Source organism: Rattus norvegicus, chromosome 12 (genome assembly GCF_036323735.1).
Source record: "Rattus norvegicus strain BN/NHsdMcwi chromosome 12, GRCr8, whole genome shotgun sequence".
NCBI lineage: Eukaryota > Metazoa > Chordata > Mammalia > Rodentia > Muridae > Rattus > Rattus norvegicus.
In genome coordinates this window covers 40,345,250-40,369,676 of record NC_086030.1, presented here as the reverse complement: position 1 = coordinate 40,369,676, position 24,427 = coordinate 40,345,250, and the positions used below count along the sequence as shown (strand labels likewise).

At 53.6% G+C, this 24,427-nt stretch overlaps 1 protein-coding gene across 18 annotated transcripts in view; it reads right to left on the bottom strand.

The window, feature by feature from the left end:
* Positions 1-1,373: 1,373 nt before the first annotated feature.
* The window catches only part of Cux2 (cut-like homeobox 2), a 199,902-nt gene continuing 176,848 nt past the window's right edge, over positions 1,374-24,427 (bottom strand). For 14 of the 18 annotated variants that reach the window (XM_039089254.2, XM_039089256.2, XM_039089257.2 and 11 more), the window contains 13 exons: positions 22,798-22,902; positions 20,398-20,589; positions 20,260-20,318; positions 18,597-18,645; positions 18,403-18,523; positions 16,979-17,623; positions 16,100-16,234; positions 12,303-13,081; positions 11,596-11,761; positions 10,068-10,337; positions 8,622-8,810; positions 7,109-7,382; positions 1,374-4,303 (listed from right to left, as the gene is read on the bottom strand). In XM_039089254.2, the coding sequence (XP_038945182.1) occupies positions 3,517-4,303; positions 7,109-7,382; positions 8,622-8,810; positions 10,068-10,337; positions 11,596-11,761; positions 12,303-13,081; positions 16,100-16,234; positions 16,979-17,623; positions 18,403-18,523; positions 18,597-18,645; positions 20,260-20,318; positions 20,398-20,589; positions 22,798-22,902 (3,771 nt within the window). In that variant the 3' untranslated portion in view covers positions 1,374-3,516. The remainder of the gene's footprint in view (positions 4,304-7,108; positions 7,383-8,621; positions 8,811-10,067; positions 10,338-11,595; positions 11,762-12,302; positions 13,082-16,099; positions 16,235-16,978; positions 17,624-18,402; positions 18,524-18,596; positions 18,646-20,259; positions 20,319-20,397; positions 20,590-22,797; positions 22,903-24,427) is intronic. The other 4 variants (NM_001415781.1, NM_001271380.1, XM_039089248.2 and 1 more) reach the window with 3 other exon arrangements.

Here is a 24,427-nt window from a genome sequence, read left to right as displayed (position 1 = left end):
TTGGGAAAGGCCTTTTAGCCCAGACCTGTTCCCAGAGGCTGGCTAAGGGTCGTGGCTTGTGGCCACAGGGAAATGCAAGGCTCAGTCTTAACCATCCAGCTTCCAGGCCATACCACAGAGGACAGGGCTGCCTTCAGAGCAGCTGGGACCCCACATTCAGTCATCAACCAGATGCCACAGTACTCATGCAGATGCCACGCGCAAAGGAGGTCACTCCTCAACTCTTGTTACAACCGATCACGCCCCAGTAAGGCCAGAGTTTAGTTTTCAGGAGGTGACATTTGCCATGCTCAAGGGACACACCCCTATATTTGAATGCTGGCATCCAGTTAAAAAGCCAGTATTTTCTGGGCGTGGCGGTACATGCCTATAACCCCAGCACTCAGGAGAGAAGATCAGTTGTTCAGGGTCACCCTTCACTCTAAAGTCAATCTGAGGGCAGCCTGGATCACACACACGAGACTCTCTCAAAGCCAAATCACACAGCCAACTGTGCCAGCGAATGCCTTTAATCTCAGCGCCCTGAGAGGCTGAGGCAGGCAGATCTCAGTGAGTTCCAGGACAGGCAGGGATACGTCTGAGATCCTGTCCCACGAATAAACAAACCACAAATAACCAGGTTTTTGCTGGGCCCCAGGAAGCCCAGCATTCAGTAGGGTGAGGCAAGAGAAATTGAAGTTGGAGGCCAGCCTGAGCCATGTAGCTAAGCCAGGTAAGGTATAGTGTTTTTAAGCCTAGAACTCGGAAGGCAGAGGCAGATGGATCTCTGTGAGTTCTAGGCCAGCCAGGGCAACACAGGGAAACAAACTCTGCTTCCATAAATATGTAAACAAGCAAGCAGCCCAAAAAACCTGGTCTTTAAATACATGATTCTGAGAGGCTAAGGTAGCTTAGGAGGTTAAGGCACTGGCCATGTAAGGGGGTTGGGGATTTAGCTCAGTGGTAGAGTGCTTGCCTAGCTCCGAAAAAAAGAAAAAGAAAAAAAAAAAAAGAAAAAAAAAAAAAAAAAAGACACTGGCCATGCAAGCCTCACTGCCCTAGTTCCATTCCCTGGAACCCACATAATGGGAGAGAATCAGCTCTGGCAAGTTGTCCTCTGATCTCCACAAGTGTGCCTATGCTCACACACCACACACCCAAATAATAAGTCAATCCCAACACTCAGGAGGCAGAGGCACACGCACACAGACCTCTGAGTTCCAGGACATCCGGGGCCATAAAGCAAGACCTTGCCAAAAAAAAAAAAAAAAGTCCACCCCCACCCTCCCCACACACAAGGAAAATAAAAACCCCTCATTTTGTACAACACTTCTGAGGATCAACTCTGACCCCATCTTGTACCCAAGCTCCGGAACAAATGGGGACACCCAGGATTGTTATACAATTCTGTATTTAGAGACATGTTTACAGAATGTGTCCCTTTCTTTTAAAATTTTAGACAAAGTTCATCAATCTCTCATAGAAACAGTTTGTGTGTGCGTGTGTCTGTGTGTGTCTGTGTGTGCTGTGTGTGTGCACGCACGCACGCGTGAGCATGTGCGTTTTCTCTTTTTAAACCATTGTAGGATGTGAACTGGACGAATCTGTTTGCAGATCCATGGGCTTCCACACAACCAGGTTTCTGTGTTCAAAGGTCACACCAAATCCTGTCACACTAAAGCCAAAGCCATGGTGAATTCTGCTGAGCCGCATCTGTGGTGTGTCGTCCGTTGACCCAACGTGGAGTTTCAAGGTGAAAAGAGATGTGGTTTCCCGGTGGATGTGTTGCAACTGGGGTGGTGGAGGCTGAGACAGGCTTTGTTTGTCCCAGAAAGGATTCCTCAGAAGACTCGTCGTGGTTTTCTAGTGTCAAAATATAAAAATACCCTCCTCTGAATAAAAATGTATATAGTGGAAAACTTCTCAATGCATAGCCAGGGTTATGTGTGGAAAAGGAGGTTTTCCAGGGCCTGTTTGATGTTGACGGTCTGCAGCCTGGGCTGGGTGCATGAGAGTTAGAAGTTCTGGAACATTCCTTATTTTCTTTCCTTTCTGGAAACCTTTTGGCTCACATGATGGTCACTGCATGGAGCGGTTGTTTTTCCCTCAAGCACTGGATTGGCAACAAAGATGGCCACATACGCATTATTAGTCACCAATTCAGCTTCCACAGTTTTGGTGGGGGGGGGGGATAAAAACTGGAGACTCAACGTTCGATATGGAGGCCATCTTATCCAAGGGGACCTTTGTCCCTGGACATCACAATCGGGATGTTGGAAGATTACTTCTGAGTTGGGGGAGGTCCTATCTTTAATCCCAAGCAGATCTTGTGAAGAAAATGAGAACAGACCAAGCGACGGGGATATGGTGGCCATGCTGTGGTAATGTTGACCGTACCAAGTTCCACAGACCCATGGATACCTTCCAGGGATAGCATGGATGAGAAAGACGATGGTGAGAAATGGAGTTGAGGTTTCTGACTGGGTACATCTAGGATTTGGAGCATTGGGGGCAATGGTGAACTAACACTTGCCCTTTCTGGAAACAAGGAAGTAAGTTGGAAGCCACAGTGTTCTCTGGAAAGAAGTCCCTGGCTCAGATCTTAGGAGAAGCCTTCTAAGTACAGCCGAGATTCAGGGTGGGAGCCAGGGTCACTCTGACTTTAGCACTCCTCTTTGAGCACCTCCCCCACACCCAGTTTTCCGAGGGTTCTGAAAATGAGTTTGGGACAGAAGGCTTCTAACTCAGGGAGTGGAGGCCTTTGCAACATACACATTAGCTAAGGGCAACATTTCCACCAGCAATGGGACCTCCTGTGATGTGTAGGCTGCAGACAGCCCTCCAGCACGGTCCCATCCTCAGGGTTTCATTTAGAGTCTTTTGGACTTTCTCTTTGCAACACAGGTTGGTTCTGGAAGGGCATTAGCATCGTGCTGTTGTCTCACAGACAGGCGTGAGGGCAAAAAAAGCTGACCAAACCCCACAGTCCGAGGGTTCTCTGAATTTGGTCCGTCTTAGTGTTTTGTGATGGCTTTGAACAATCGTCTTCTTTTAATCTCATCTCATGGCAAAAAAAAAATGACACAGCTTCTGTGTCTGCTCCGCAACAGCAGTGACAGCATCTGATTTTATAACTCTCTTTAATATCAAAACAGCATCAGCTGGGGATAAATTTCCAAAGGATCCTTTATTAAAATAGCTGAAAGAGGTCTATAAATATTTCTTTATTTTTCTAAAAGAGTTTGGAGTTTTTGAGTGAGAATGTGGTACCTTTTTGCTCCTGCCTTCCCGCAGGGGAGAGGATGAGGGCAGGATTCCAGTGCCTCCTACAAGCAGGGCTATCAAAAAGAAGAGGCGGTAGCATCTGCTCACACACAACCTCAGGTAACTAGTGATACAACAATAAACGTAAACGGCTTAACATTGTTGTCCACATCTGCATGGCTGAGTTCTTGCCTCTCTGGCCCCACCGCATCTGGGAGAGGGCAGGAGGGAGGGAGGGAAGGTGACCTCTGGGGTATGTCCCTTGCCCCAGCTTCAGAATTCCCACTCCAGAGCCTCTTCCCGGTTGGCAGCCCTCTCCAGTCGGTAGATTATACTGTTCAAGTTGGCCATTTTCTCATGCCGCCGCTGCAAGTTGGGGTTCACCTTAGTGCTGGGGTGCAAGGCTGCAGCTGGGTCAGCAGTGGGACTGGTACTCGGCACTTTGGCAGGTAGGGTGCCAGGTAGGGATGGGGAGATGGGGGCTGAGGAGGAAGGGGCGGGTGACACACATGTCATGAGGTCTGGCGAGGAGATGGCAGAGGGAGAGTTCGGTGGCCCCTCCAGGCTGCAGCATGAGGATTCAGAGGTGGACTTGAAACTCAGAGGCTCTGAGTGAACCTGTTCCCCAGTCTCTTTTGCTTGGGGGGTGTGCAATGAAGAGCAGTCTGGATTGGGTGTGCCTGGAAGGAAAGGCCCGGGGACCAGCTCTGAGAGTTCATTGTTCCCCAGAGGGTGAGTATCCTCCTCTTTGGGGCCACCTTGCCCTCTGTCTGGATCCCCTATGTCCTGGGGCTGGCTGTCCCCATCCACCTCTAAACCCTCTTCCTGCTTAATCTTCACCACAGCCCTGTCTGGGGCTGCTTGGTGTACGGGACTCTCAGGTTCCTGCAGCTCCAGGCTCTTCATGGGGGGCTTTTGGTCCTCAATCTCTGAGTCAGGGCTCTGCGGGGTGGGGTCTGTGTGGGTGTGGCCTGATGGCAGGACACTGGAGCCCCCACTTGGGTCAAAGTCTGGGTCATCCTGTGTTCCCTCCACCAGCATCTCCCGGCGCATCCTGGACCTGTGTGGCAGAGACGAGGGTGAGAGCCTGGGGGCTTGACTGAGGCTTCTGACCCCAGACTCAGTCCACAAGAACAGTGGTTGTAGCCCCCCTCCCCCTGCTAAGTAACACTCATGTCTACAGTCATGTTCTGGAACACTGCCCACTGTTCCTCCTTCTCACAGCTCAGAGCAGACTGTCACGCGCTGTGTGGCCTCAGCAGCTGATCATGAGGTGCTCAGGGTGGTGTCTGCCTCCCTCCAGTGCCTGGGACAGACTAGGTGCTGGGCAGACGCTAGGGACTTAACGTTAAATACCTTCCTTCCGGTGCTTTAACTGGGAGCTGTGTGTATGTGTGTGAGTGCGTGGAAGCCTGAAGTCAACACTGCACGTGAGTGACGTACAGTTTTCGTTGTTAAGTTGACACAACCCAGAATGGGTAGAGGGGGCCTCAACTAAAGGACTGTCCTGCGTGGTCGTGTCTGTGGGAGGCTGCCTTGACTGTTAATGGATATAGGAGGGTCCAGCCCATTGCAGGCAGCATATCCCTCAGCAGCAGAGTCTGGACTGCGTGAAAGGAACTAGGTAGGCCCAAGTGAGTAGGCCAAAAAGCTTCTTCTATGGGTTTGGCTTCAGTTCCTGCCTTGGCTTCCCTCATTGACCATGACCTCCCGTGGCCTGATGGGTAAGTTAAATAACCCTTTCCTTCCCAAGCTATTATCGCTCCGTGTTTTGTGATGGCAAAAGGAGTGAGGGTAGGCCGGTGCCTCCATCAACAGTCATATACCTTATTTCCTCTTAACCAAGTTGGGGGGTGGGGCATGGAAGTCAGAGGTTGATGCCAAGCATCATCCTTGATCACTCTTTACCTCAGCTCATGAGACAGTCATTCTCCCGGTGAGAGACCCAGGCACTCACCCATTGGCTGGACTGACTGACTGGCCAGCGAGCCCCAGAAGCTTCCCGCCTCTTCCACCTCAGCTTTGGGATCACAGGTGTAGGTGTCTTTTCTTTCTTAAAACATTTAGATTGTGGGGGCTGGAGAGATGGCTCAGCGGTTAAGAGCACTGACTGCTCTCCCAGAGGTCCTGAGTTCAATCCCCAGCAACCACATGGTGGCTCACAACCATCTGTAATGGGATCTGACGCCCTCTTCTGGTGTCTGAGAGCAACAGTGTACTCACATTTAATAAATAAATCTTTCAAAAAAAATCTAGATTGCATTTATGTATTCAGTGTGTGTGTGTGTGAGGTCAGAATATAACTTGCACGACTCGGGGCTCTCCTGTAGCTTCAAGGGTCCTGGGTTGAATTCAGGTTGTCAAACTTGTCAGGAGACACTGGTGCCCTCGGAGCCGGCCGGTTGGCCCAATGCATGGCTTTAAAAAACAATCTCGGGGTTGAGGGTCACAATCTGGTCTTCAGGCTTATGCCACCAAGCACTCTGTCAGCGTCACCTGTCCCCTGCCCACCAACCTTCTTTCAGGGCCATGCTTATACCGAGCCTGATTTTCTTTTTCTTTCTCTTTTGTTTTTCAAGACAGGGCCTTATTATATAGCCCAGGCTGGCTTGGAACTCACCATGTAAACCAGCTAGCCTCAAACTCATAGAGAACACTTTTACTGGTCCTTCAAAACCCACATCAAGTATCTTTTCTTGATTCAAGCTGTCTAGAGGGAAGAGTCCCTTGGCCCTCAGCCCTCCTCCTTGTTTGCCATTTGAATCAGGCTGGGGTGAAATGACTCAGCTTGGGCTGCATGTGCAGCTCGGGGAAGGTGGCTTTGAACACTGATCCTCAGAGCTCAGCTTGCTGTGCGTTTGTTGGTAATGCATTTTGAACATTATGGTGATAGAATGCTCAGCTCCTGGAGCAATGAGAAGCAGAGTTGATGTCCCCATGTCACTCAGGAGGTGAGGCGAGGTATTATGGCGCCTATCGTGCATGAGGAGAAAGCTCCATGAAGGCTATCCACTCCCACGGCTGCTTCATCTGACTGATTTGGTGCTGAGGGGACAGAGGCATCATGTCCCTTCTTGTGGACTCATCTGAGAGGTCAATGACCTGCCCGCAGCCACAGAGCTAAGGTGTGTGTGGTAACAAGCAGTCGTGTGTGTGTGTGTGTGTGTGTGTGTGTGTGTGTGTGTGTGTGTGTCTGCCCCTGTCTCCCTTTCTCTTCCTCTCTGCCCCAGAGTGGATGGACAGACTCCTCCACCGTGCCACACGGACACTGGTGACCCTTCTTGCTCAGTAAGTAGGTAGGGTCTCAGAGGTGGTCTTTGCAATCTCCCAAAACTCCTTCATGGGGTCCTGGCCCAGCCTTGGGACGCCCTCTGTGGCCTCAGGTAAGAGACAGCACTTGGGACCCCTGGAGCTGGCTTGGAGAACGGAAGGTTTAAGAAAGGAGATACGCGTGTTGGAACCTCGACGCCCGGGGCCTGCTGTGCTGAGACAGGTGTTCCTTTGGTCTCAGTTAGCTCCACCTGGAGGGGCCTCAGGCCTCGGCCTGACCTGTGTCGTCCTAGAGGCCACCACATGGAGTAGGAGGAGTGACAGAGTCACACTGCCAGAGCTGGCTGTGCCACACGTTTACCAATACCTCCTGTGGATACTGGCTAGGGGGTGCGCCACGGTCCTTGTTGACAGCTTACAACATGGGGCTCAGGGTCCCTTAGCTGGAGGTGACAAGAGTTGGTGTATCCAGTTCCTGCTACAGCCCCGCCCCAGGCTGAAAGCCACCCTCAGGGTGTTCCCATGAGCCTCGGGCCTTCCTGTGACTCTCTGTGTCCCCATGGCCCCCTCGGCTGCTGTGTGTCAAGGAAGTTACCTGTAGTTGTGGAACCAGTTGACGACAGTGTTTGTCTTGAGGTTGAGCTGGAAAGAGAGCAACTCTATGGTCTGCTGTGAGGGGTAGGGCTCTAGCTGGTAGGCCTTCCGCAGAGCCTCCTTCTCGGCCGGTGCCAGCACCACACGTGGCTTCTTGGCCTGCATGAGGCTCAACTCCTGCGGCTGCAGACATGGGCTGGGACACTCGGAGTGAGCTGCCGGTGACTCGCTGTCAGAGCCCGTGCTGATGAGCCCGTATCGGCGTTTCAGATAGGCTGGGGACGGGGAGGGGAGACTGAGGGGTCATCGCCACCCCACCTGCCTGCTTGCTTGCCACAGATGGCTAGAACAGCAGGGACAGAGGCCAGTCAGCCTTCAGAGCCATCTCTGCCCCACTCCCATTCCCTCTCTTCTGGCTCTAGAGATGCTGGCCTGTCTCCTGCTTGAATCCTGTTGCCTGTGAGGCCTGCTGGGGTCGGGGGGTTCCTTGAGCACAGCCACTACAGAGGCCATGAAAGGTGCTTGCAGGCAGGGGACACTCAAACTGGGGTGTTCTGTGGCTGCCAAGACTGCCCGAGAGGCCACTGAGTTTCAGAACAGTGTGCTGTGTGAGGGGATAATTTGAATGAACCCACTCACTGTAGGACGCATGGTATCATCTTCACAGTAACAGAATATGAACAAAGGTCTGATGTGGTTTAGATCGAGAAGGTTCTTCAGAGTTGAAGGCTTAGCCCCAGCTGAGCGCTACTCAGAGGAGCTGGGACCTTTGAGGAATGGGGTCTAGGGCTGGAGAGATGGCTCAGCGGTTAGAGCACCGACCGCTCTTCCAGAGGTCCTGAGTTCAATTCCCAGCGACCACATGGTGGCTCACAACCATCTGTCATGGGATCTGATGCCCTTTTCTGGTGTGTCTGAAGACAGTGACAGTGTACTCACATACAAAATAAATAAATCTTTAAAAAAAAGGAGCAGGCTCTAGCGGGAGTCTTTAGGTCATTGGAGGTAAATCTTGTTTTGATTTCTTTGACACAGGGTCTCACACAGCCCAGGCTGGCCTTGAACTCATTACGTAGCCTCGGATGATGCTGAACTTCTTCCTGCCTTTCCTGGTAGTGCTGGGATCACAGGCATGTGTTACCCTGTTTGTTTTAGGCAGTGCTGGGGGATGAACCCAGGGCTTTGTGAATGTTAGGTAAGTCCACATACTTCCCCAGCCTTTGGGGAGCCAAGCCCTTGAAGGAACTACTGGGACCCTGGTCTCTTACACAGTGGGCCTGCTCTCTACTGCAGAACCTGGGGAACAAACAGTTTGTCTTGAAGAGAGAAGGAGGTCTGAGAGGGAGCTGGGGTGGTGTGCAGCTGAGGTCAGCAAGGCCGTGTGCCGGCTCTGGGTGTGTGAAATGCCCTTTGTGGTTTGGGTGGGGGACGTGGGCATCTGGATTGCCGTCAGCCTGGGGTCTTCAGAGCGGGACTGGAACCTGGTTACCCAGCCACCCCTGCCTGCCTCTCACCTTTCTTCTCCAGCTTCTTCACATCTCGAAGCTTTTCCACATTGTGGGGGTCGCTCAGCCACAGCCGCATGCGCACAAAGGGCTCCCGGCCCTTCAAGCTCAGCTTGTGCCAGGGCTTGGGCCTCGACAGCAGGTCTGACACGGAGCCCTGTGTTAGCCCCAGGATGCTCTCACCAAACAACCGCTGCCCTGGGGACAGGGCAGAGGGCAACTGTCACCTCAGACCCAGCGCAGAGACCCACTCTCAGGAGAGTCAGAGGGGCAGGCCAGGGAGGTAGGCCCAGGACTCTGTCTGCACAAGAGTTTGGGGAGGGCCAGCACTGGACAGTAACCCAGAAACTGTTCTTATGTTAGTCAAGTTCTTCCTTCTCAGGGGAGCACCCCAGGAAACTACCAGCAGACTCCTTGTACCCCACCCTCCCGCCCCCCAAGGATACCCTCGCAGATTCAGTCTCGATGTCTGACCTCTGAGCCAGTAATCATCCCCTCAAGATCAGACTAGAGGAACACCTCCCCAAGGGCACCGGGCAGGCTCTTGACTCTTTGATGGTGAGGTTGCCTGGGTACCTATGCATCCCATGCAGCCTGGGTAAGCTTGCTACTCTACTTTCTCGCCACCGCTGCCCATCTCGAGCTTTTGACTTGTGTGTTCTAAGAATCTCACTCTATAACTGAGACTCGTGATCCTTTTGCCCCAAGCTCTCAAGGGCTGTGATTACAGAGATGTGTGATACACCCAGGGCACAGGGAGGCCAGAGGTCAACCTCGGCTGTCGATTACTCTCTAAACTTCAGCTTTTGGAGTCGGGTTTGGAGTTTGGAGTTTGCAGGGGGTTCAAACTCCAACCATTTGCCAAGCCTATCTGACTTTTAACTTTAGGGTTTTTTTTTTTGTTGTTGTTGTTTTGTTTTTGTTTATTTGTTTTTGAGGAAAGGTCTCACCTCACGCTATAGCCTAGGCAGGCTTTGAACTTATGGCAATCCTCCTGCCTCAGCCTTCTAAGTGCTAGGATTACGGCATGTGTACAGTGCCCAGCTCCTGTGGTATTTTTAGATCACACTGTTCCTCTCATAATAGAAGTCACAGTGACAGCATCCTTGGTTGGGGGTAGAGCTGGCATGCATCTGTGACTCGGAGGAATGTATGAAATAGTGAAGGAAAATGCTACACTTCTTGCTGGCTCCCCAAGAGCACAGCACATGGTCATGGGGAAACATCATTGCTGAAGTGACTGAGGCTTCTTAAGGCCCCTGAAGGGCCATTTTGAGAGCCCAGATGCGCTACCTCCCCTTTGTTCCTTGGCAGGGGCCCTGGTCAGAGTCATGTGCCTAACATGGTGTTGCATCCTCAGGGCTGGCTGGACTTCCATTGGAAGTCCCAGTGACGCTGTGCTCCAAGCTGAGAAGAGCTAAGGCTGCAGGCAGAGCTTGGGCCCCCACCACGTACCTAGGTTGTTGTCCGTGAGGACCTCCTTGACTCTCTTGGTGATGGAGTATGTGTCCAGCTCTGGGGACATGGCCACCATCTCCTGGATGCCCCCCGTAGTCTGGCTGCTTGAGAGGGGCTTCCCACCCAGGGTGGAGCTGGCCCGGCCCTCTGGTTGCTGATTCTCCTTGCTGCTTTCTAGGGACAGGCCCAGAGGCTCCTGGGAAGTCTTTTCAGGCTCCGTGGGGCTTGGGGGAGGTGATGGTGAGGACGTTGGCTCCGTGGGGCTGGCTGCAGGAGAGAGACAGTGGAGCAGTCACAGCCGGGGTGTGCCTGGGCAGGATGGCTTGTCAGAGCTCAGACTGGTACCATACACTTGTAGCCACCACAGTGTACCCAAGAAGGGACCGACCCTCCCCCAGGAAAGCACTTTCTACTGCATGATGGTTCAACTTCTTTCAAAACTTTTAATTTGAGATATGAGTCTCCATATATGGCTTTGAACTCACAATCCTTCTGCCTCTGTCCCTGCCCTCCCCCCGCCCAGAGTGCTGCTTACCTGTCCACCACCTGTCTGGCCTGTCTCCCGCCTCACTGCCACCTGTCTGGCCTCCTGTCACCTCTGTTGCTTATCGGTCTCTGTCAGATGTTTGTCTTGCCTGTCATCTGTCTGTCTACAGTCTGCCTTCTGTCTGTCCACTGCCATCTGTCAGTCTACCAATAGCCTATCCTTTTTTTTTAGCCACAAATTGAAAGGGAGCTCTAATCCTGTCACAGAGGTGGGACCTGAAATTCTGTCACCCGATACTCTGTTCTGGTTTGTAACCCTGCTAGAAGTCCTGGTTCATTTCTGTGACTTGAGGTATGGTTTCTTTGCCAGTTCCCCATTTTACTGACTGGGTTACCAACCCCTGGCTACATTCATTGCTCCTTTGTGGTCTCTGGAGCAGGTGGGCCATCCTGCCCGAAGCCACATATTCTGAAATAAATGCTACCTGCAGGACCCCAGCATCCCTGCATATGGGCCCTGTGACTTCAGGTAACCCTCTGCGCCTCTTGTTTCTAGCCCTGCAAAGTTTAGGCTCCACTCTGAGGATGGCGTCACCTCCGAACAGAACTGGCCCAGGCCTGTGCTAAGATAGGTTCAGAAGAACAGCATGGAGTCTCTAGGGAGCTGGCGAGTTTGATCATGTTGGGGCACAGGGCTCTGCTAGCTGTGTTTGTCCTCCCTGTTCTAACTGCCTGGGCCCGGGCCTTCTGCACCTCTGCTGGGTGGAAACCTCCTTCCATGGGGGACAGAGGAGCGAAAAGGGAGCATGGGTCAGGGACAGCTGTCCAGGTGACACAGTTGAATGGCGTTTGGGATGGAGAGAGGGCAGAGGCGGGCACTTTTCTTTTTTCTTTTTCTTTTTTTTTTTTCGGAGCTGGGGACCGAACCCAGGGCCTTGCCCTTGCTAGGCAAGCGCTCTACCACTGAGCTAAATCCCCAACCCCCAGAGGCGGGCACTTGAGCCTACTGACTTGGGGTAGAGCCTGTGCCCTCACTCACCCTGGCTAGCGCTGGGCTGCTGGTTTGGGGCCTGGCCCTGGCCCAGCTGGTCTGATAGCCACAACTGCATGCGGATGAAAGGCTCCCGGCCCTTCTGTGTCAGCTTGCTCCATGGCTTTGGCCGTGACAGCATGTCACTCACGCTGCCCTGAGACAGTCCCAGGACCTGCAGGTGGAAGGTGGGTCAGCAAATCCCATATGTGGCCTTCCTGGCCCCTCCCAGGCCCTTTAGAACCCGCTCTCGGCGCTGCCCTGTGTCCCCAGAACCTGATCCTTAAGGGCATGCCATGGTCCCCTCCAGGATGCTACTCTGAACCTCCTGCTTAAGTCTCTTCTCCCAGTTCTAGCTTTGTGACCCTTTCTCGAACCTCTCCTCTTTAAACCTAAAGTTCCAGTACTGGCTGGGAACATTAAGGAATAGGCTGGACTGAATCCTTACCCTTCATGGATCATGGCTGGATCATGGGAACTACAAAGGCTGTAGAGGGTAGGGGACTGGCTGCTAACTGGCTCAGGGTCCAGGGATAACTAGATGCATGACAGACATCTGACTGGGCTGCCAAGGAGTAGCTTCCTACCTGGGTCACCCTCCAGTCTATAGGTCTTAGGGCTGAGGTCTCAGTGGGCCTTGCTCCTGCCACTCCTCCCCCCCCCCCCCCCCGTCCCTCCTACCCTTGCAAACCTCCCCCATCCCCCGCAGTCCACACCTTCTCCCCAAAGATGCGCTGGCAGATGCCGTTCTTGGCTAGCTTCTCCTTGACCTGGCGGGTGAGCTCCAGAGTGTCTACCTCCCGGTACATGTATAGCTCGTATTGCTCGGGTGTTAGGGGCGGCACAGTGGGCTTGAGTGTGCGGGGCACATACGCTGGGTAGTAGGGCAGTCGCCCGCCACCCACCTCGGAGACTCCGGCCTCGGCCTTGAGCTCTCCCACCCTGGGGGCCTCGTCCTCCCCCATGCCCGTAGCCGCTTCGTCCTCAGGGGCAATGGTTGCCTCGTCCCCACGGGGCCAGGCTCGCCCATTGGGCTGTCCCGAGTAGCTGGAGGAGGAGGAGAGGGAAGGTGACACGGAGGCGTAGGGACGGCTGAGCAGACCACGGTCTGATGCCCAGTGGTGATCAAAGTAGCCAGCGTCGCCGATCTCTGACTTCACCTTGCGGATGATCCGCTGCACAAATGCAGCGGGGGACAGGACAGCAAGCGGCGCCTGCGCACTGCCGCTACTGCTGCTGCTGCAGCCGCCGTCTTCCTGCTTCACGCAGGCCAGGGCCCCATTCTGGCTCATAGTGGCTGGCGAGGGCCGCTCCGGAGGAGAGGGAGGCACTGAGCGGCCCCTGGGACCCGACTCCATCTCCAGCAGGGCCTGCTGCTGGGCTTGCATTTCGCGGCGGGCTTGTTCCAGAATGTTCTTGATGGCGTCTTCCGAGGTGCTGGAGGAAGCTGTGCCGTTGGGGATGCTCACGGAGGCAGGGGAGTTCTTGGACTCACCTGTGGGAAGGTTGAGAGGGTGGACGGGGGCCCCTCAACAACGGGAGGACTGGTAAGTCATGGTATGTCTGTCCGTCTGGTGCAATATTAGGCAGGCATTAAAAAATCAGGCCAATAGCAAAATCTTAGTATATGTGGAGAAAGCATTCCTTTTCTCCAAGGTCGAGAAAGAGTCAGTAACTCAAAGATGCTCTTTCATGAATTCTACAACAAAAACCATGGCGGAAACCCAAATGTCCAAAGAAAAAACAGTGGTTAATGAGGCTGGGCAAACAAAAAGTCCACGTAAGAAGTAAGCAGAGAGAGAGTGTCACAAACCCAGGCCGTGTCTCAGGACAGCAATTGATCAGGGTGTGACTAGGGGCTGCCTCTACCCTCTAGGAAGTGTTTTCTGACTACTAGGCCAGGCAGGTCACTACGACCTTCCTCCAGGATCCTTCCCTGTGGGGACCACCCCACAGCCATTAGAATAACATTTCTTGCAAACTAAAAGTAACAGAACACTACCAGTCACGGAAAGTAACCCAGCATGGGTCCACGCTGGAACAGAGGAAAACATTTAAAACAGGAAGGGAGCCAAGGATAATGACCCAGGAAGTGCCGGTCACATGGCTTCAAAGTCCAGCAGCAGACTGGGGAGTGGTTGCTTACCCGACAGGCTTGTCTCTTTAGGGGCTGAGAATGCACTGGAATGGTGACAGAAAGAAACTATTAAAGCCAACCCCAGGGGTTGGGGATTTAGCTCAGTGGTAGAGCACTTGCCTAGCAAGCACAAGGCCCTGGGTTCGGTCCCCAGCTCCGAAAAAAAAAAAAAAAAAAAAAAAAAAAGCCAACCCCAGGATCAGTAAAAAAAAAAAAAAAAAAAAAAAAACCCTGTCTTGGGGCGACTTGGGCCACCCGATGTCCTCCTCTGGCCTGTGTGTACCAGATACATTTGTTAATCTCACGTCGTGTAATTTCACCCCAAATTGAGACTCCCCTCTTCCAGCTGAGCCTGGGGATAGGCCTGCTTGCCATCTCAGCCACTAGGTAGGCTAAAGCAGGAGTTCAAGGCCAGCCGCCTGCACAGCACATGAGCTATTTTTATTAAGGACTGGGTAATGGAGCTGGGGGTGGGTAGGTGGGGTGGAGCCTAGAACTCAGGAGATACTGGGTTCAACACCAACATCACAAAAGACAACCAAACTAGAGCAAACTCCTTGTTTAGGGCCACAGGGGTCACACCTGCTTCCTTACCCAACCCCCTGCTGCCGGATACTTAGGCTGTTTCCAGCCAGTCCAGCTCATTTCTTGTTTCTTTGAGGCAGGGTTTCTCTGGGTAGCCCCAGCTGTCCTAGAACTTCCGCTGTGACCAGGGTGGCCTCGAACTTGGAGATCCCCTGGCCTCTGCCTCCTGAGTGCTGGGAGTAAAGGCCTGTTGTTGCTGCTGCTGCTGCTGCCACCGCTGCAGCCACATGCCCCTCATCCTCCGGGATGGCTGGTCAGTCCCCTGTGCTTGGCTTTCCCAGATGTCTGGAGCATATGGGGGGTGGGAATGGGGTGTGTGGCCACCCTTGCAGCTTAGTACTGCGCGTGAGCATTCCCTTTAGCCCTACCGCTGACTTTAAGGCTCCCCCCATCTGTTTCTGGCCCTGGAGGGGAAGCAGTGTGAATGTCAGGCACCCACGGTCACACACGGTCTGTGTGATTGGACTTGAGACCTCACCCACATCTGTAGCCCTCCTACTAGCATTCAGTAGGAGCCCGTGGTGGTGGTGGTGCAGCACACCTTTAATCCCAATTGAGAGGCTAAGGTGTCCCCGTAAGAGTCAGGCAGATCTCTGTGAGTTCAAGGCCAGCCTGGTCTACAGAGAAAAATTCCAGGACAGCCAGGGCTACACAGAGAGACTCTGTCTTAAAAAAAAAAAGAAAGAAAGAAAGAAAGAAAGAGAGAGAGAGAGAGAGAGAGAGAGAGAGAGAGAGAGAGAGAGAGAGAGATGGCTCAGTGGTTAAGAGCATGAGTTCAATTCCCTGCAACCACAACCATCTGAAATGGGATCTGACACCCTCTTCTGGTGTGTCTGAAGATAGCGACAGTGTACTCATATACATAAATAAATAAATCTTAAAAAAAAAATCACGAATGGTTCAGAGGATTAGCTGGTAGGGAAGTGTCAACTCCTGCTGGGTATGTCCCCTCTCCTGTGGCCTCTCCCAGGGACAGAGGGGCCTCCACATTAGGTCAGTCATTCACACATTTTCCTCCTAGGACTTTGTGACTGGAACACCTGCATCAACCCTCCACCAGGGGGCAGCAGAGACCGCACAGTGGGGTGGGAGGACTGGGCCCAGCGTCCCAGGATACAGTGCAGGATCTCAGTGTGCAACCTGGTGCTGGCCACAGAAGCCCCCAAGCCAGTGGCAGGGACAGCCATACCGCCAGAGTCATTGAGTGCAGGAACAGAAGAAAGAAGCCAGTTTTGACTCTAATGCTCTGTCCACACAATCTTGTGTGTACCTGCCCCTGGCTGGTGAGCTGACCTCACGTGATCCTCCCACAGCCTGCAGGAAGGAGAGCTAATGTCATTCCCTTCTTAGAGATGAGAAGAGGGAAGCACAGAGAGGCGAAGTCACCAGTACAAGGCCACACAGAGAATCAGCCTCTGAGCCAGGATTTATGGCCAGCCCTGCTAGGTCATAGCAGGAAGCATACCAGCCTGTCTGGATAGGGTGGGAGGCTTCCTGGAGGAGGAGAAGCATGTAAGAAAGTGAGTGGGAGATTTCCTGGGCACGGGGATAGTCTCAGGGTCCATAGTGGGCCAGACCAGAAGAGTCCTGGGAGAGGTTTGGCGGGGTCTTGCTGATCAGCTGAGATTTTGTTGTAGGGGCGGTAGTGAGCTACCAGAGATACAGTGGCGTACCTCTGTGCTCCAGGCAGGCTTCTAGGGTCCTGGAGGTTATACCTGGCCTTGGAACATTCTGGGGTAACAGAGGTGGTGCAGACAAGGGTCAGAGGTCACTGGCTGGGGCCATACTTACCCCCTTTCTGAGACTCAATCTCCTTCTTGGCCTGCTCCAGGATACTCTTGATGGCGTCGTCTGAGCCGGTCTCAGGAGTTCGGATTCTCGGGGTGATGCTGCCTGGGGGAGGCACGAAGGTGGCGGCTGTGGGGCCTGCAGGTGGGGGGTGGTCAGGCTCTAGAGGTGGGCAGGAGGATATGGACCATACTGTGTGTGTGTGTGTGTGTGTAATGGCAGGTGGTGTAGTGACTCCAGCTTTGGGGCTGGGACTGGAACTGGGGCCCTGTGCGTGCTAGGTCAGTGGTTAGCGCTGAGCTACGTTAACAGCAAGGAGACCCTGGCTTAACAGTAATGGGTCAGGATGGTAATGGTTAAGAGCTGACGTTTCTTTTTTTTTTTTTTTCCCGGAGCTGGGGACAGAACCCAGGGCCTTGCGCATGCTAGGCAAGCGCTCTACCACTGAGCTAAATCCCCAACCCCGAGCTGATGCTTCTTAACTTTTTTTTTTTATCTTTATTAACTTGGGTATTATTTCTTATTTACATTTCGATGGTTATTCCCTTTCAACATCCCCCTAAACACCCTCCACCCCACCCCCCACAGCTTCTTAACTTCTTAAGCAGTCCGGCCATTCAGGGTGCAGTGTTCAGTGCTCTGGGTCCTTTTAGCCCCTCCCCCAGGGGCCGACAGAGGGGGAAACTGAGGAACTGGCCCAGAGCTGAGGCTCAGCTGCTCAGAAAGGGCTGCAGAGCGAGGGAGGGGTGGCCCAGTGCGGGAGGGAGCAAGGTCCCGAGTCTTTCCCTTGAGATTGGGAGACCAAGGCACACAGGGTGGCAGCCTGCCCACCCTGAGGGTCACCCCTGGCTCAGGTGGCAGTGGGGCTGCTCCATAGCTCACCTCGCTGCCTCACCTGGATGGTGCGCAGGGCCAGCACGTTCTGCTCATCCGACAGGAACTGCTTCATCTTGATGAAGGGCTCCTTGCCCTTCACCGTGAGCTTGCGCCACGGCTTGGGCCGTGCCAGGATCTCACTCACCGAGCCCTGCGACAGTCCCAGCACATAGTGGCCAAACACACGCTGGCCAATGTTGTGCTTCAGAAGCTGCTCCTTCACCTGGAAGGCGATCTCGGCCGTGTCCAGCTGCTCCTCCTCTGGCCCAGCCCCGTCCACAGGCTCTGGGGCCCCAGAGGGCTCAGGGCCGGGCACTGGGGCGGCAGGAGCCGTTGGAGGCTTGGCACCGCCATAGAAGGCCGGTGGGAATGCCAGCAGGTTGCCCGTTTCCCCTTTGAAGGCAACTGGGGCCATCATATGTTTGGACAGCAGTGGGTCCCCAGCCAGCCTCTCCCCCGGTGCCAGGCTGGGGAAGGGGGACAGCGAGAAAGTCCTTGGTCCATCAGGACCCAGGCTGGGGCCCAGCAGGGGCTGCGTAGGGCTTGGGGACAGCGGGTCTTCAGGGCCTGGCGGAGGTGGAAGCTGAGGAGGGTAGGAGGGCTCCATGCCCAGTGAGCCCTTGATAGAGTCATCCTCCGAGGGGTCCTCCTCTAGAACACCAGGGGGGATGCACAGACAGACACAGACAGACAGACAGAGGTGCAGAGGTACCAATGGTAATGGAGGGGAGGGATGTGCAGAGGCGAAGAGATGGTTAGAGAGAGAGGGTGGGGAGGGAAAAAGAAAGCAGGGACAGGGAATACGGGTAATGGGGGGACAGGATGAGGGGAGGGCTAAGGCTTCAGAGGCCATAAATACCCATGCTTGCTGTTGCCCCCCACCCCCCAATACCAAACCCCACTTCCTCAGACCCGCTTCAAATGCTAGTTTGTGGGACCCATCTGCCACCATTGGGAACATTACCCTAGCAAGTAGGAACGGACTCACGGTCACCCCGTGCCTAGTCACTCGGGCCACCTAACACTTTCCATTTAAGAGACAAATGAAACTGCCACCTTGGGGACGGTCACCAGGCTACGAGGCCACTGAGCCACTTGTGGGCAGAAGGGAAATTTGAAGCTGTGGGCCATGCCCTGGGGGTTGGCTGTAGGATAGGGTACAGACACCTCCCGCTCCTGACCCCTGACTTCTTAAAGTTCCAGGATCCAGCTGGAGTCAGGGTCCAGGGAAGCCACTGGGAGCCTCGGGTCTGCCTGTGACCTCAGATATGGGAAGCATCACCCAGTAGGTGCTCAAGCATCACCCAGTAGGTGCTCAGCCCACACCCCTGGCCTCGTGGATGGCAGTGAGCCTGGGGCATGAAAAGTCCTGGGGCACCCTTGCCCAGCCCTCGGCCCAACTGACCCTCGGGGTGTTTCTCGTCTCCTACCAGGGCTGGCCAGCAGCGCGGGCTTTTCCAGCAGGAGCTTCTGTGTGGGGAAGAAGGCATCCTTGGCCATGAGCAGTGGGTCGTCAGGCTTGCCCAGCGCCTGAGGGGAGGGGAAGCAAGGCTGAGAAGGCATGGTTGGTGCAGACTTGGGGGTGGTCGGCTTTGGGGACAGGGATGGTGGCAGGGATATGTACCTGTGGGAGGCTGCACGTGCTGGAGGCCAGCTTCATGGCTCTCAGGATGCTGCCGGAGAAAGCAGAGGGGCCTGAGGTCAGCAGGCCTAGCAGGAGGAGAGCCCCGAGTGGGGTGCTGCCTATGCCTTCACTGCTTTGGACTCGTCCCAGGTGACCTGTGGGCTTATAGTGTACTTGCCTCCCCTCCCTCCACATCCCTCTCACCCACCCCTGTCCCCTGCTCCCCAAGACAGGGTCTCTCTGTGTAGCCCTGGCTATCCTGGAACTCTGTAGACCAGGCTGGCCTTGAACTCACAGAGATCTACCTGCCTCTACTTCCCCAGTGCTGGGATTAAAGGCTTGTACCACACCCACCACACTAAGCCATGCTTGCCTTTCTTTTTTTCTTTTCTATATTTCCTTTTACATATGGTCTCATGTAGTCCAGGCTAGCCTCAAACTCATTATGTAGTGGAGGCTAGCCTTGGATTCCTGATCCTCCTGCCTCTACTTCCCAAGTGCTGGGAATTACAAATGTCTGGGCCCACCAATCTGTTCTTCCTTTTGTCTCTTCTTTCTGCCTTTCTCCTCGCTTTCCCTCACCCCTTTCTCTCCCCTCCTCTGTGGTTCTCAGGAAGGAACCCGGGGCCTTTTGCATACCATACATGTCCTCTGCCATTGAGCCACCCTGCCTTGGGGTTTTAGGTGGACATAGGGAGAAACTGTCAAATACATATTTTTCCAGAAAGTTCCAAAATGCAAACTGGATTTGCCTTGGGCTGCACACTAAGTATGAAGGTGGCCTCACAGGAAGGGGGAGATGTGCAGTCACTGTGCACATGGGAGAAGAGACGATAAAGTCACAAGAAGCTGAGCCTAGGTACCATGGGGGACACTGCTGTGGTCATATCAGGCCCGGGGCTTAGGCATCTCACCCTGGTGACACCAAGGGACAACTGTCAACTGAAAAACTGTGCCAACTGCAGGCCTGAAGTCACGTGTTCTGGTGAGCCCCGCATGCCCACTGCTTGCTCTGATCTGGCTGCCGTGCAAGTCCCCAGCTTCTGCACGGTGACAAGGTAACTATTTCCACCTCTTCGTGGAAAAGGACCAGTGTGCTGGTTCTTTTCTCTATCAACCTGACACGGGCTAGAGTCTTTTGGGAAGACGGGGCCTTCACTGAGAAGATGCCTCCATGAGACTGGCCTGTAGGCAACTCTGAGGCATTTCCTTGATTTAGTGATTGCGAAGGCCCAGCCCATCTGCAACCGAAGTGCTCCTGGGTGCTCTAAGCAAGCAGGCTGAGCCAGCCATGGGGAGCAAGCCAGTAAGCAGCAGCCCTCCATGGCCTCTGCATCAGCTCCTGCTCCAGGTTCCAGCCTTGGCTTCCTTGGATGACAGACTGGAACCGGAAAGCTACAAGATGGCCTTGTTGGCGCTTAATCACAGCGACAGAAATGGAACCAGGACAACCAGTTTGTTTTGCTGAGGTCCAGGCTGGGCTGACAGGTCTCCTGCCTCGGCCTCCTGAATGTGCCACTAGCGGGCACGTGTCACCATGCCTGGCTCTGACCGGACCAGTTTTGACGATCCGGATACCAACTGGAGGAGATGCGGACCCCAGAGTGGGCAGCTGGGAGAGGAGGTAAGGAGCTTTCTGAACAGTTCTGGTCAGCATGGTTACCTCAGCTCTGTTTTAATCTCTTCATAGTCAGCCTGGGCCTCCAGCTTTTCTTGGAGTTTCTGGAAGACAAAAGGGTCTAATGAAGCTGGCCCCTTGCTCCCAGCCTACCACCACCACCCCTGATACCCCGGGACCTGCCTCTATGGCCTCAGACTTGGCCGCTAGCTGCCGCTCCAGATCAGCGATTTGGTTGGCTGAGACCTCTTCCAGCTCCTGCAGAGAGTGCCGCAGCTGCTGGGCGTCCTTCAGCAGCCTGAGGATCTCCCTGTCCTTGGAAGCCAGCGCTGCCTCCAGCCGGGGCCCTGAGCACAGGGCGAAGCTCACCTTCTCCTGGGGACAAAGAAGGCTGTGAGTGGCTCTGAGGGGCAGAATCCCAGCATGCCATCCCTGGACCTCAGGCAGAAGGGAACTTCTGTCTGGTGATCTGATACTGTCGTGCGGCCTGCACGGTTCTGCTTACGTAAGCCACACTCCAGTCAGGACTTTTGCTGTCAAAAGTACAACCATGGCTGGGTGTCATGGTAAAACCTCTGCACTCTGGAGTCAAAGGCAGGGGGATGACCACAAGTTCTAGGTCAGACTGAGCTACACAGTGAGAGCCTGCCTCAAACAGACAAACAAAACAAAATAACCCCCCCTAAACAAACAAACAAACAGAACCTAGAAAAAAAAGTGTCTGTTGGTAAAGTAGGGTCCTAAATTTCATCTCCAGAATTGTGTGCAAAAGCTGAGTGTGGTGGCCCTCATGTATAACCCCAGCCCCTGGGGAAGCAGAAGCAATTGGATGCCTGGAGCTCCCTGGTTAGCCTAGGCTAATCCATGTGGTCTAGGTCAGTGAGAAATCCCATCTCAGAAAATGAGGTGGATAACCTTGGGGGAACAGCATCCAAGGTTGTCCCCTGGCTTCTGTATACACAGGAACACTCGGATACATGGATGTAGCCATAGGTGTACATGTATATGTACACACATACAAAAGTAAAAACAGAAAGAAGCTGGCTGGGAAGGAACTGTAGCAAAGACAATTCCAAAATAGGTTTGGGGTCCTGGGTCAGTATAGGTCTCTCGCCAAGGGAAATGACCCATCCAGAAAATCATTGACCCTCAGGGCCACACCAGACACATCGCATCCACAGGCAGTGTGACTGTGGTATCTCCTGATCTGCTCCATGCCTGCCCCCCATCTGGGGTCTTTGAAACTGCCCCCGAGTCTTCATTCCATCTAGGACAGGGGACAGGCTGTTCTCTGTGGGACCTGGGTGAGGCATCTCTCGGGCTCCATTACACGATCTAAGAAGTACTTAGGGAAAAAAAAAACTCTTTACACACAAAAACAACCCCACCACCACTAATCCAGCCTTCTTCCTTGGAGATAAATGCCAATTAAAACAGGAAGCGGATGCCATTAATACATTAAATTAATTAGCATCAAGTGCCACTGTTGTACTCAGGAAAACTGCCTCCCAAACGGGCCGGCCAGGATTCCAGTGTGGCTGCTTAGCCATTTGCAGGTTCCTTGGGGGTTAATTAAGGAACACTGGTGACTCCTCCCCAGGTGGCCAAAGTTCCCAGTCTCTCCGGACACTTCTGTGAGACAGTCACCTAGTAAATCACCCGAGACTCTTGGGACACAATCACATTTACCTTCCTTAATTCTTATGCAAACACACACACACACACACACACACACACACACACACACACACAGAGTGAACTTTTTGGCCATAGAAGACCCACAGTCGCTGATACACACCACGCCAGACACGCATACTTGTGGGCTCAAGAGGCCATGAACTCTGAAGAGCAGAGCTTGACTCTGCTCATGGTAACAGCCAAAAACATTGGCTCTTCCCCAGTTCCTTCTAGAGCCAAGCAGTTCTCTCCGTAACCTTGTAAGCTAGTGAGGCACGGTCAGCGTGTGCACACCTATAGAAGGAGTTGTGACATCATCGCCTCGGGTTTGGTAGCCGGGACCGGCTCTTTACAGCACGTGGCTGGCGGAAGGAGCAGGTCCCACCGGGGTCGCTTGTAAGTTTTAGGACTTACAGGCTGAAATACAAGCCCTAAGCCATCTCACAGTCCCTGGTCAGGGCTGAAAGGTCCCAAGCGACCACCAAGCAGTGAGAGCTCAGTGCTCAGCAGCACCCTCTGGTGGCCACCACTCACAATGCCCTGTTGTCCCAATCCTAGTGCCCCCCTGTAATGGGGTGGAACCTTCTTGGCCTGGGGAACAACTCCAGCATTCCCAGGCAAGGTGAGGAAGGCATCGGAAGGAAGGCAAAAGGCTTTTCATTAAACAATAGTCAGTGGAAGCTTGCACACTTAAAGCAGCACGCACACGGCGGTACCCTGTTGATTTAGCCGGTCACTGTAACTCTTCACTACGCTGACCTTAACAATGCTTTCTGCGTATAGAGACCCGTGTGTGTCCCCGCTCACATTCACAATGGCCCTCCCAGTGCCTTTTCCTGCGTGCAGAGACATGGGCTCCCCCAATCTCTCCCTCTGCCTCCCCCACTTTCTCAGGTGCATCCTTACCCCACCGGGTCCCTGCGGGGAGCAGCAAGCCAGGCGAATGGAGCTGTTGACCGATGCCAGCTGCTCCCGGAGGCTTTCTACCTCCCGCTGGGCAGCCTCTGCTCGCTGGGGAAGAGAAGAGGGGAGCAGGTGAGAGAGAAGGAGCACAAGGACCCCCTACACCTGTTCCACCCTGGACTTCCAAGGGTCTAGGTTCCCATAGTCCTGAATGCAGGCAGGCCAGGACCTGGGAAACCCTGTCACTGAGCCCCAGGGTGGGCACAAAGGAAGAGCTGCCTTCCCCTCACCTTTTCTGGTGAGATTGTATTTCTAAACAGAGGCCGTCATAGATGGCTCTAGGTGATGCTGGGATACCTGGAACCCAAAAAGTGAAAACACGCTTTCTGCCAGGGAGGGAAGGGTAGGAAGGGTGCTGTCTGCACCCGTCCCTAGGCAGTTCTGTCCAATACTCAGGCCTGTGTTTGTTCTCAGGCTCTGGACTGAGCTCTAGGGGGATCTGCAGAGGTGGTCTCGGTTCACTGGCTGTCGCAGCCTCTGGGTGAGTCCCTTGGCTTTCTAAGGGCTCAGTCTCCCTTTTACAAAATGGAGGTTATTAAAAACATCAGAGGAGGCCCTAGTGCTCAAAGGGGGAACAGGTGTGGTAGGACTTAACTCTATCCACGTATTTACTTGGTCGTTTATTTCAGGGTCTTCTATAGATGGGCTGACTTTGAACTCGATGTGTAGCTGAGGATAACTTTCATTTCCTGGTCCTCCTGTCTCTACCATAAGTCTGTACCACCACACCTGGCTATAATCTCTTTTCTCAAGCCCATGTCATTGGCAAAGAGCGAAACATTTGGTCACACAGTACTGGCCACATCATCAGCCAGCCAGACCAGACCCTGCAAAGGTAGGATCGGTTTGGCTCCATTTGCATGTCCTGGAGGCACAGAATCCTTGGCCAATGATCCCTCTTTGGAGAATCGGACCCACCCATCATCTGCTCCTGCCTGTATGAGATGGTGTCTCCATGAGGTTAACTGCGTAGGTGTTGGTTGGGACTGGGGAAAGATAGGATTAACTATAAAACAATCATCTAGGGGCTGGGGATTTAGCTCAGTGGTAGAGCGCTTACCTAGGAAGCGCAAGGCCCTGGGTTCGGTCCCCAGCTCCGGAAAAAAAAAGAACCAAAAAAAAAAAAAAAAAAAAAAACAATCATCTAAGGTGGTGTGGCTAGAGCAGATCCAGCAATCTATAACCCACTCTCTGTCCTTACAAATAAAGCTTTATTGGCACGCAGGAGTGCACACTCGTGGACCACAGCGCACAGGTTTTCCCGCTGCAGTTGCGAAGTTGCCTGTTGGGCATACAAAATGTGGTTCTCAGCTAAAATATCTGTTGGCTGGTGTCTGAAACGGAAGCTGCTGTCCTGCAGTAGGTGGATGTGTGCTGGTGGGTACAGGAGAGACATACACCAGAGAGGCAGGCAGGTAGAGCCTGTGAGGCTGGTGAGGCTCGTGTGGGTCTGCTGGTTGGTTTGTAAATGGGTGAACATCTCTGGAAGGAGAGCCCAGAAACTGGTCAGACAGGTTGCTGGGGCAAGAGGCACTGCCTTAGATCTGTCTTCACTCACCTTTTCTGAATTTTG